The 12300-nt window shown below is 44.8% G+C and overlaps 1 protein-coding gene across 1 annotated transcript; it reads left to right on the top strand.

Moving 5' to 3' along the window:
- Positions 1–394: 394 nt before the first annotated feature.
- On the top strand, positions 395–9435 carry LOC125425533 (fibrillin-1-like; the record flags this gene model as incomplete). Its single annotated transcript, XM_048483121.1, has 6 exons — positions 395–559; positions 1799–1867; positions 2611–2736; positions 3573–3695; positions 7148–7306; positions 9364–9435. Coding segments are annotated over 6 exons (714 nt in total), but the record flags the coding sequence as incomplete, so codon positions are not given.
- Between the last annotated feature and the right edge of the window lie 2865 nt (positions 9436–12300).

Raw genomic sequence — 12300 nt, forward strand, 5'->3', positions numbered from 1 at the left:
TCACCCCTCCCATGTTGTTTGGCTGTGGTGGGGGAGGGTGGCAGCCCATACCCGGGGGGGGGGGGGCTCAGATTTTCACCAAGTTCTTCTGAGATATTTAAGTTAGAGAAAGTTTCCTTTGTGTGGTAGGATATTGTCTATTGGCTGGATATGGAATTGTAACTGGCCTAGGTTTTATTTATTGGGGGTTGGACCTTGGGGTCTCGTCCAACTATGATTCTATTCATTTGGTGGTGGTAGCAAATCTACTGCACTTAAAATAATAATAATAATTGTTGCATAAATAAGAGTGATGCTTCATGTAGAAAGTGAAGACTGTCACCAAATGGGAGCACCCCTCTGCTGTTACACAAACTTGACAACAATTGAATGACTTGGTTCTTTTGTCCATTAGACACTCGTTCTGGTTACTGTTACTTGGAAATTAAACCTCGAGGAGACAACGGGGGCACCGCCTGCAGCAATGAAATCGGGGTTGGAGTGTCCAAGGCCTCTTGCTGCTGTTCCCTTGGTAAAGCTTGGGGAATTCCTTGTGAGCAGTGCCCAGCTGTGAACTCAAGTAAGTGGCTAATCTGCAGAGGTGGAGCAAGGGGAAACTGCGCCCGGGGTACACGCGCGCTCTGTGCCCCTGCTGCGGCAGCCCCCGCCCCGGAATACCCCCAGAACGCTCCCGCCACTCCCCCTCCACAACCTGGCCACGCCTCTGCCATGGCTCCGCTCGGGGCATTGCGTCCGCCCTGCCCCGCTCGGCGGGTGCCCCGCCACTGCTAATCTGAGTCTCAGTCTGCTTGTACCTTTAGAGAGTGTTAACTGGATCATCGTGGGCTGTGTAGTTGGAGGGTTGTGCTATTTATGTTGGAAAAATACATTGGGGTTGCAGTTTGACACAGCATAAAGCAAAAAAAAAAGAGCTAAACGATACAAAACCGTCCGTGAAAGAGCCAGCGTGGTGTAGTGGTTAAGAGCAGGTGGACTCTAATCCGGAGAACCGGATTTGATTCCCCACTCCTCCACATGAACGACAGAGTCTCATATTGTGAACTGGGTTTGTTTCCCCACTCCTCTACAAAAATCATGCTGGGTGACCTTGGGCTAGTCATACAGCGTTTCCCCACTTGCCACGACCCCCGTATGCCCCGCGCTGCTCTCAGCACACGTCATTTCTGGTGCGCGCCCGGGCTTCCCCACGACCCATTGCTTTGCGCGGGGTCATCCAAAGGCGCCAGGCTCTTCCGTTTGGAAGAGCACCAGGAATGACGCGTGCTGAGGGGGTGCGACAGCGGCAGCGTCGGGGCGGCTGCATTGTCGCCGCCCCTGTAGTGGGGAGTGCTGGGGGACCCCACGCTACATGCCTACAGTAGCGCGGGGCAGAAGGTAAGTGGGAAAACGCCCATAGTTCATTCAACACTCTCACAGTTCATTCAGAACTTCAGAACTCAGAACTATCTCACAAGGGGTCTGTTGCGGGGAGAGGAAGGGGAGGAATTTGTAAGCTGCTTTGAGACTCTTTACAGGAGAGAAAGACAGGGTTTAAATCTAAACTCTTCTTCTAAGAATATTGCTTATTACACAGACCTTTATGCTTGTTTTTGGGATAAATGAACCTTGAGTTTTATATAAGGGATTGTGTATGTGTAGAACAATATCCAAGGTCTCTGGTTTCTTGTAGGAATCCCCAACTTGAGGAGTCTCAGAAAAGCCTGGGGAAGAAATTGTGGCAGGAGGATAAGGAGGATAATAATTGTTGCAGTGACCCTTTTTGATCATTTCAGATTCACAAAATGTACTTCCTTTTCAGCTGAATACAAGCAGTTGTGTCCTGGGGGAGAAGGATTCCGACCCAATCCTATTACAGTTATTTTGGAAGGTAAGGCAGATTTTTTATTCCCAGCGGATATTACAACATTCTGTGACCAACCCGGTGGTGTTGGTGTTAGCTGTACTCAGGGGTGCACTGCCCGGGGGGACATATGGGGTCAAATGTTCCCGGGCTGTGGCCATTTAGTCACGTGTGTGGGTGGGAATTAACCCCCACACCTCCTCCGGGTCCATACATTGACTTCAAGACCTGGTGCAAAAAACCCACGTTGTGGTGGGGGAGTCTTCTTCTTCTCCTCCTTCTCCTTCTTCTTCTCCTTCTCCTCCTCCTCTTCCTCCTCCTCCTCCTTCCTCTTCTTCTTATTATTATTATGTCCTCACTGTATCACAGCGATTCAAACCATGGAACATATATTGCTCGACTGCCTCAAGTACGAGGGATCTAGGACCAGACTTTTTGCTCTTTGTCCTGTAATCTTTAATGAATACTCTGCTGTGGGGAAGATTACGTTTCTACTAAACAATTCCGCCTCCGAGATTTTAACTTTTGTAGCTAGGTTCCTTATAGAAACTTTGAAATGATTACCTGCAATGGTTCTCATGTATGGGATACTTGTTTGGACAATGTTGGCTGTTATATGGATTCTATGCCTAATAAAGGTTTTTTTATATATATATATATATATATATATATATATATATATATATAAATAATTATATATATATTATTATTATTTAATAAGTTATTGGCAGTCCTTTTAATGTGGTGTGTATTTGTTTTCCATGCGATAGATATTGATGAATGTCAAGAACTCCCTGGACTTTGCCAAGGAGGAAGATGCATCAATACCTTTGGCAGCTTCCAGTGTCAGTGTGAACCCGGATCCTACCTGAATGAAGAAACTCGAGTGTGTGACGGTGAGCAAATTGTATCAGTTCAGCATTGGGAACAGTTGCATTTAATGCCTTCGCTGGTAGAGTCAGTATGGTATAGTGGTTAGAGCATTGGAACAGGATCTGGAAGACCCAGGTTTGCGTCCCTGCTCTGCCGTGAAAGCTCGCTGGGTTACTCACTCCCTGTCTGAGCCTCACTTATCCCACAGGCTGGCTGGTGGGAGGATAAAATGGAGAAGTGGAGAATGACAATATTGTTTAATTAATCTCTCCCATATCACCCTACCCTTGACCCAAAGTAACTCGGTTAGGAAACTTAGTCAGAGTCTGGCTGTGATTGGGGCTGCATCAGGGGTGTACCACCTAGGGGGACCTATGGGGTCAAATGTCCCCAGGTTGTGGCCATTTAGTCATGTGGGGGGGGGGCGGAAAATCGCACCTCACACCCCTCCTGCTTCCCCCTGGATCCATACACTGACTTCAAGACCTGGTACAAAAAAAAAGTTGTTTGGTTGTGGTGGGGGAGGGCGGCCGCCCAAACGGGGGCGGGGAACTCAGATTTTGCACTGGGCGACATTTTCCCTGGATACACCTCTGGGCTGCATGCTCTAAAACTTGGCATTTCAGGGGTGCTACTGTGCCCTCTTGATGCCCTCTTGATGCCACGCCTGCGCGAGGGCTCAACGCTGCGATGCAATAACGAAGAAGAGGTTGCCTCTTGAGCTTGTTCAGTTTGCTTTCACTGCATAGCCACAGTCCCCCTCTCTGTGTCTGCCACTAAGCAGAGTGGCTTCCAGACAAACTTGGGCTGTCTCCCTTGCTTTCAGATACTAGCCTGAAACCTTGTGCTTTCCTTGCAGATATTGACGAGTGCGCCACTCCCGGCATCTGTGGGCCCGGCACTTGCTACAACACCATCGGCAACTACACCTGCATTTGTCCTCCCGACTACCTGCAAGTCAACGGAGGGAACAACTGTATGGGTGAGCGCTGTGCAGTCTGATTCGTGTCTCAAGCACCGTTCCTCGGCTGGTTAGGGCCAGCATGGCTGAGCTTCACACAAACCAAAAGCGTAGGCCTCTTCCTTCACGCTCATCAGTGGGGCGAAGAAATCTTTTGGGGAGGAGAGGGATGAAGTTTCCCATGAATCTGAACTCAGCAATCAGAGAGCCTGGCTAGAGTTTACTGCTTCCTTCCCATGGTGAATGGAAAATGACTTTGTGTAAACAGTGTGGCGCTTGCATCCTCTGGTGAAGCTAAGTTTTCCTGCCACTGATCCACGAACGGACCTCTGCGGTGGAGAAATTTTGCTGGCCAAACAATTGGAAGGTTGTAATGCTTTTAATGGTGTAAAGCAGAGTCAAGGCCTGAATCTATCCTCTGTTTGATGTTAGTGACAATAGTGTTCAAATCCTTGATCAGCTGTGGAAACTCACTAAGTGACTTTTGAGTGGTCTCTAACCTACACCATGAGAGCCAGCGAGGTGTAGTGGTTAAGAGCAGGTGGATTCTAATGTGGAACCGGGCTTGATTCCCCACTCCTCCACCTGAGTGGTAGAGGCTTATCTGGTAAACCAGATGTGTTTCCGCACTCCTCCATTCCTGCTGGGTGATCTTGGGCTAGTCAAGTCAAGTAGTATTTATTGTTTGAGCCATTGGCTATAACATCCAAAAATACATACAGTTAAAACATTCAGATTAAAATAATAAACTTATCTTTAGGTTAAAATATAAATGATTTATATTCACTATATCTGAATTAAAATGCCCCATCAAATACTTTCCATGTCAGGTGTTTTTACAGCTTCTTCATACTAAACTAAGTCGACCACAAGCTCATTGAATCATCCGGATGACCTTGGGCTAGTCACGGTTCTTCAGAACTCTCTCAGCCCCACCTATCTCACAAGTTGTCTGTTGTGAGGAGGGGAAAGGAAAGGAGCTTGTAAGCCACCTTGAGTCTCCTTGTAGGAGAGGAAGGTGGGGTATAAATCCAAAACTCTTCTTCTCTTCTACCTCATAAGATTGTTGTGAGAATAAAATGGAGGAGGGGAGGCAACTGAGTTAATACCCTATTTATTAAGTGACTGTCAATTTAAGATTACGCTGGCAGCGGCAAAATTAATCTTGGTCCTTATATCCCTTAACAATAGATTTAGAATTATGCTTCTCAAGATTTGTGGATCAAGGAGATTCTAAGAGGGGAAGGGAAGAGAAGAGAAGAGAAGGAAAGGGAGAAGAAAAGGAAAGGGTTGGGGAGGGACATTGACCTTCTTGGAAGATAAAAATGTGCACTCTCAGTGCATGCATCAAAATCTGTGCATGGTTTTGGCAGACACGTTGCCCTCTGTTACATATGCAAGCAGGCACATAGATGTGTAAAACTGTGGTCATTTGCAGAATCATGATATAAAGGTTCTGCGTTTGGCTGAAGTTCAGTTCCATCTGCTTTGCTGAACTTCTCCTTCGGTTCCAAACGCAAATGAACTCAGAATGTCTGAGCAAAACGTGGCCAAAGACACGAGGGCACCAGCTTCTCAGCATCTCACTAGAAGGATGTGAAGTCATAAATTGAGCAAGATTTTAAATGCAAATCCAGGGCTGGGTGAGGTTAGCGGTGCGTTGCTGCCAACGGCTTGGAGATTTTCTTGACGAGCGCTTCCTGGCTTATGGAACTAAGTGACATTTATGGGATGTTTGACAATGCTGTAAGCCCTTTTTTTCCCATGGATGGTGACGTAACTGTTCCATCGCTGTGAGCTTATAACATAAGAATCCTGGATTTTATCAACCGCTTCCAACAAAATCAACAGCTCTTTCCCTACTTGCTCCTGTAAAACAAAACAAAATCCAGCAGAGGCACTAATAAAAAAGAAGGGAAAGAAGGATGCTCAGCATATTTTGTTTCTTAAGAGCAGGGTCATCCCAGGGCATTTGGATCTTTTGCAAAGTGCTATTTGAATTTTGCAGGTTTTTGACTTTCTGAAAACAAACAGATGCTGATTTCTACAGGGCACAATCCCTTGAGAGGTTCAAGCAGTGAATGGGAGCTCTTGTGTAGGAGACCGGTCTGATAGATAATGCCCCACAGGTCTTGTCTCCCTCTTCACCATCCAGAGAGCCAGCGTGCTGTAGTGGTTAAGAGCAGGTGCACTCTAATCTGGAGAACCGGGTTTGATTCCCCGCTCTGCCACTTGAGCTGTGGAGGCTTATCTGGGGAACTAGATTAGCCTGTGCACTCCAACACATGCCAAGAATTGAATGACCTTGGACTCATCACAGTTCTTTGGAGCTTTCTCAGCCCCACCCACCTCACAGGGTGTTTGTTGTGGGGGAGGGAGGGAAAGGAGACTGTAAGCCCCTTTGAGTCTCTTTCAGGAGAGAAAAGGGAATATAAATCTAAATTCTTCTTCTCTATGTAACATCAGGTACATTCACAGCCTCATACTTCATTCTATACTCCTCATATACTTGATATTTTAAAGACACCCCCCCCCCCAAATAAAAGTGCAAACAGAGAAATGCTCCAAATAAACAGGCGAGGGGAAACTGAGTGAGCTCAGAAAGTGATGCTGAGGAGAAGTTTCGAGGGAGCAAAGAAGCCTGAGAAACATAGTCGATAGATCGCATCGCACAGCAACTGAAAACGTTTTCAAAATGTTTCAGCCAGAGAATCAATTCAATAAGCCTTTATTGGCATATACACAATAGTATAAAAATACAGTTCCAGTTAAAAAGTGAATAGTAAAAAACTTCGCGTTTGTCATACATTCAGTTTACAAACTTCTGACAAAAACTTTGCCACTATAAGGCAACAATGAAAATCCTGACAATTTAAAAGCATAACTACTTTATCTGATTCAGTATAATCAATCATAGGGTCTATAGCTTGGGATAACAGGCTGGATCGGAGTTCTTGGTATAATAAGCAGTTCAGGAGAATGTGTGGGATGGAATCCAGCTGTCCTATGCTACAGGTACAGAACCTCTTATCGCTTGGAAGACCTTTAAGTCTTCCTCTATGTAGCGGAGATGGCATGATGTTAAATCTAGCCAGCATATAGGCTCTCCTGTGTATGGGATTTGTGAGCGCTGCAATATAATAGGCTGGGTATCCCTGCGTGAAAGGAATTGACATATTTGTTCAGCCAGAGAATCACTTTAAAAGCGGATTCACTGAGGCTGGAAATAAAATGTTTTGGGGTAAAAACAGTGCAGAATTCCCTGGAGGAAATGCTTTATTTCCTGCCTGAAGACTGTTTAAATGAATTGTGTGGAAAAAAATCCCAGAGAAAAGTGGGGTATAAAAACTCTTCTTCGTCATCATCTTATTTCATAATTGGGACTCGAGACTTCTGCTTAAAGGAGGTTCTCTCGAGCAGGCTTTGTGACTAGGCCAAGACCCTGATCATCCGTTGTCTCTTTGCCAATGCAGATATGAGGAGGAGTATTTGCTACAGAAATTACCACGCCGACAATCAAACCTGTGACGGAGAGCTGCCTTTTAACATGACCAAAAAAATGTGCTGCTGTTCCTACAACATCGGACGAGCCTGGAATAGACCTTGTGAACAATGTCCCATCCCAAGCACTGGTGAGTGATGGAGAAAGCATAGCATGCGTAGGGCAAGTGGCACACAACCACAGCTGGTATTCTATAGAGCCAGCGTGGTGGGGTGCTTGAGAGCAGGTGCACTCTAATCTGGAGAACCAGGTTTGATTCCCCTGCTCTGCCACTTGAGCTGTGGAGGCTTATCTGGGAAACCAGATGAGCTGGGGCACTGCAACACATGCCAGCTGCGTGACCTTGTTCCTAGCGTTTCGCCTGCATCTGTGGCTGACATCTTCAAGGGTGCATCACAGAGAGAAGTGTGTCACTTCTGCAATTCATTATTTATTAATTAGGGAGCAGCAGTGGTGTAGTGGTTAAGAGCAGGTGCACTCTAATCTGGGGAACAGGCTTTGATTCCCCACTCTGCCACTTGAGCTGTGGAGGCTTATCTGGGGAACCAGATTAGCTTGTGCACTCCCAACACATGCCAGCTGCGTGACCTTGGGCTAGTCGCAGTTCTTCGGAGCTCTCTCAGCCCCACCCACCACACAGGGTGTTTGTTGGGGGGGCGGGGGAGAAGGGAAAGGAGATTGTAAGCCCCTTTGAGTCTCCTTACAGGAGAGAAAGGGGAGATATAAATCCAGACTCTTCTTCGATAGCTAGATGCAAACTGGTCCCATTGTTGTTTAATACACCGTATTTCTCCATGCTGCTTTGAATGCAGGTTGTGTGTACGTGCACACAAAAGGGCTGGAAAAGCCTGCAAAATTCAGCTTAAATCAAAGGACTGCTGTGGCACAAAAATTGTGACATGGTGCATTGTTTGCATAGGACATAAACAGATGGGACGGATCAGGTGCCTGCATTCATCTATAAATTGCAAGCTCATGCTGCCTCAGTTTGCATCAGGACTGTGCAGACAAAGCGTAGGCTGTTTTAACCCGTCAGTTCCACTACATTTTGCTAATTGAATCTTGACTCTGTTCTTTGATATTGGCACTCTAAAAGGGGGGGATGTTTTAACGGACATGTTTTTTCCTCCTTTTAAATGCTTCCCTTCCATTGCATTCATGGCTTCTGTGGGAAAATGGGTCCTAGCTCTACCACAAGGAGTGTAGTATTTACTTACCTGGTCCAGACTTCAAGCCACTAGTCCTCACTGAGGAGGACACCTCTCTAGTTTTATTCCACCCTGGCCCCCGATGCTTATAGAGTTCCTTTTCTTGCTGCCACCAGCAAATTAAGTTTCATCTCAGCCCAAATGCAGGAAAGCGGTAGAAAACGGTAGCTCCCCTGGCTACTGCCTTTGAACTTTGTGCTTTTATGTAGCAAGGTGACAGAACAGATCCACGTAAATATCAACTGACAAGTTTGCTAAATGTAGCCACAAAATTAACATAGTAAAGACCTACTAAATAAGTCAGAGCACTGTGCTTTTGTGTAGTCATGGTGGGAAATAGTTGTTGCTATACCCTATCTATCATGAATCTGTCTAATCCAGGGGTCTGCAACCTGTGGCTCTCCAGATGTTCATGGACTACAATTCTCCATATGTTCATGGACTGCAATTCCCTGCCAGCATGGCCAATGGGATTTGTAGTCCATGAACATCTGGAGACCCACAGGTTGCAGACCCCTGGTCTAATCCTTACTATTGTCCCCTGTAGCAGCGAATTCCCCAAGTTGCACGAAGTATTTATTTTTGCCTCAAAGCTACTGCCAGTCCTCTCAAGTAATATCTTCCCTCCCCCAGAGTTCTCTTTCCACTTTCTCCACACAGCATAATTGGTAAGCCTCTTATCACGTTCACAGATTCGTGGAGACACGTAACAATCCCAGTACGCATCTGGTCTCTGTATACTTGTAAGGACATCCCGTGTGCACTGGGGTTTAATTCTTGCAACATCCGCCAACTAGTTCGTTCTGCAGAACTAGTGTGCCACTTTGTAAGAATGCATTTGCTATTTGGAAAGCCCGGTCTTCGAGAGGCACAGGTTCAAAATTGGCTTCCACTGCAAGTTAAAGCGAAAAGCCGAAAAAAGAAGAAGTTTCGTTTAATTATTCGGTGCAGGCGCAATGTTTGTTCTTCCATTTTTCAGACGAATTTTCAGCGCTCTGTGGAAGTCAGAGGCCTGGCTTTTTCATTGACATCTACACGGGACTACCAGTTGGTGAGTTGAGATTCTGTCGAGATTTTATTTTATTTTTTAAAAATCCATATGGTATGATTTAGAGGGCAGAAAGGGAGACTTGTTTTCATGATGTGTCTTTTCCCAGGCAGTTGTAGAGACTAAACACGATAACAGAAGTCAACCTCCATGTTTGTCAGATTTCGCCGGTCTTTTGGGAGGTTTCTCTTACCTGGCAGCTGTGATCATCCTGCTTGGGATGAAGGCAGGATAAAGTTCTGAAGACAATATAATCAAGATTCGGTTAGGAGATCATAGGTCCTAACATGCAAGGAGGTTCTGGGATCGCTGCCAGTTAGCAACGAGTTGGAAAGGAACTAGGATACTTTTTTTTTGGCTAAGCACAGATTTTTATCTGACATTTTGCACCAGTTCCTCTGGGTACTGAAAATGTTTTTGGGGGGGGATCTTTGTTTGAAAAGGGAGGCGGGAAAAGGGTTCAATCTGATTATTTTTCACACACAGTAATAATGTGGAAAGATTTCCTCGCCAAGATTTCCAAATCTGAAACCCAAAGGAATAAAACTCAGGAATTCACAGCAACGGAGCCAAGAGTATTCTTAGAGGGAATTCCCTTCTTCCCTTTCTTGTTTCAATTCACATGAAGCAGGGGTTTGGGGGACAAAACCACAAAGCAGTCCGGGGTACCAAAAACAGATCTGGACAACATACAAGAGATTTTAAAATATATATAATCTTTTAAAAAATTTATTTATTTATTTATTTATTATACTTGTATACCGCCCTCCCCTGGAGGGCTCAGGGCGGTGAACAACAAGGTATACAATAGAGCTCAAAATAAAATCAATAATACCAAAATTAGTTAAATAAGTAATTATAGCTCTATACACATTAAAACCAACCCTATTAAAATGCAGCTTCCAAATACCAAACATAATAGATGGCGGCCTATTATCAGATCCCCTAAAAGTCCCCTAAAAGAGGGGAGGAGGGGGGTGGCAGGTTCCACCGATGTTAGGGGGGGGCATCAGCGACCAGCCTCTCCAAAGGCCTGGTGGAACAGCTCGGTTTTGCAGGTGATTTTTTAAAATTGTTGTTATTTTGTTTGCTATCACAGCTCTGTTATGGCCTTAACAGGGGTAAGGGTTTTATTGAAGAGAATCTCCACCAGCTGCTAAAAAGTGTAACAGCACACATATAGTTTTTAAAAGTAGCAAAGGGGAATGAACTCACATTGGCAGATCAGGAGAGGGGCCAAGAGGAGATCTTTTAGACTGTATAATACGGGGAAGGAATTCTGGCAATGGATATTCCACAGAGAAGCAAGAGTCCAAATTGAATTTAAATGTTTTATATAAATTTGTTCAAAAATACAAACACACAGTAAGACATAAGGGCACATACATTCAAGTTCCTAAGATATAAAAAGGTTTTAAAAGATAGATTGGATGATAGAAATGGAGGGGGTTTTTAGGGTAATACATTACCTAAATTCAGCTGAAGAAGATCTTGTAGAAGGCAAGGATTCAAATGACCAGCATCTGAATCCAGGCGAAGGACGATATCGTGTCTCAAACTGACCAGACCAAGGAAGGTACAGGCTAGTAAGAGCACATGTGTTGGGGTGAACTAAACTTTTATACCCTTTTGCCCAGGTGGGGCGGGAACAAGTGAGTTTTAAGTTTCATTTTTCTAAATTCTCTGGAACTTCCCATGCTGGGCTTGCTGGGCTGAGCCTTATCTAAAAGCTCTTCCATTGTTCTGAACCTTGGGACAATGGGAATCAATTGGTCCTAGATTATATCAGGAAGCACAGAATGGCTTTATGCAAAGTAACTCTTACAGTCTTTGCCTTCAGTATTCAGATTTGAATGAGGCTTGATTGATTCAGGATGGGATCTTCTTGTAGGGAGATCATATCTGGAGGTTGGGGAAATGCAAGGAAACAACCATCTGTTGCTAGAAGAGATAGTGAAATTCAGCAACTGATGCTAATGTGGCTTTCCATCTTCTTTGTCTTTAACAGTTTCTATAGCAAGGTGTGGTAATCAAGCATTCTCGTGACTCAAATGAGACCTCCAGGTTATGCTGGAGTAACTCATTATCTTAGCTTTTGTTAAAGTAGTTTTGACCTTTTGACTGTGGTCAGGTGATCATGCGGCTACCTACACCCATAGGAGTGCTTTTGGCAACTGGCTTTTGCCAATATGATTTTTAAAGGAAAATATACTGCTATGAGAAATATATATATTTTATAGGATTGGTCAGAGAGCTTACAGATCTTTAACTGGTTGTTGGCCTTTCATTACAATTCAAGCATCATCCAGAGGCCTAGGACATTGTAATGTATTGATGTAGCATTCATGTGAATCCCAGCAGGGTTGCCTTTTGAATCTGACAGATGTTGATTTTGTCAATTTAAAAATGTTTCAAGCACAGCCCTCGATTTTTTGGAATGGTGCCCAGGGTGCCGGTTACTACTGGGACGACCTCAACTGGTTTGTGCCATAGTTTCTTGAAACTCAATTTTCAGATCCTATTTAGTGACCTTCTCATGTTCTTTTTCATCGACCATGCTGTTCCCAGGTATTGCTATGTCAAAGATGGTCACTTTCTTAATCTCGGTCACTGTGATGTCTGCTGTGTTATATGCCAACACTTTGTCCATTTGGATTCAAAAGCCCCACGAGATCTTAACCTTGTTTTTTGTGACTTTCTCTGGGCGGAGTTCCGACCAGTTTTTAGCCTGAATTTCTGCATAAATTCCAATGGATCATCTTAGCCCAGTGGTGGCGAACCTTTGGCACTCCAGATGTTATGGACTACAATTCCCATCAGCCCCTGCCAGCATGGCCAAGGGGCTGATGGGAATTGTAGTCCATAACA

Source organism: Sphaerodactylus townsendi, unplaced genomic scaffold (assembly GCF_021028975.2).
Source record: "Sphaerodactylus townsendi isolate TG3544 unplaced genomic scaffold, MPM_Stown_v2.3 scaffold_710, whole genome shotgun sequence".
Taxonomy (NCBI): domain Eukaryota; kingdom Metazoa; phylum Chordata; class Lepidosauria; order Squamata; family Sphaerodactylidae; genus Sphaerodactylus; species Sphaerodactylus townsendi.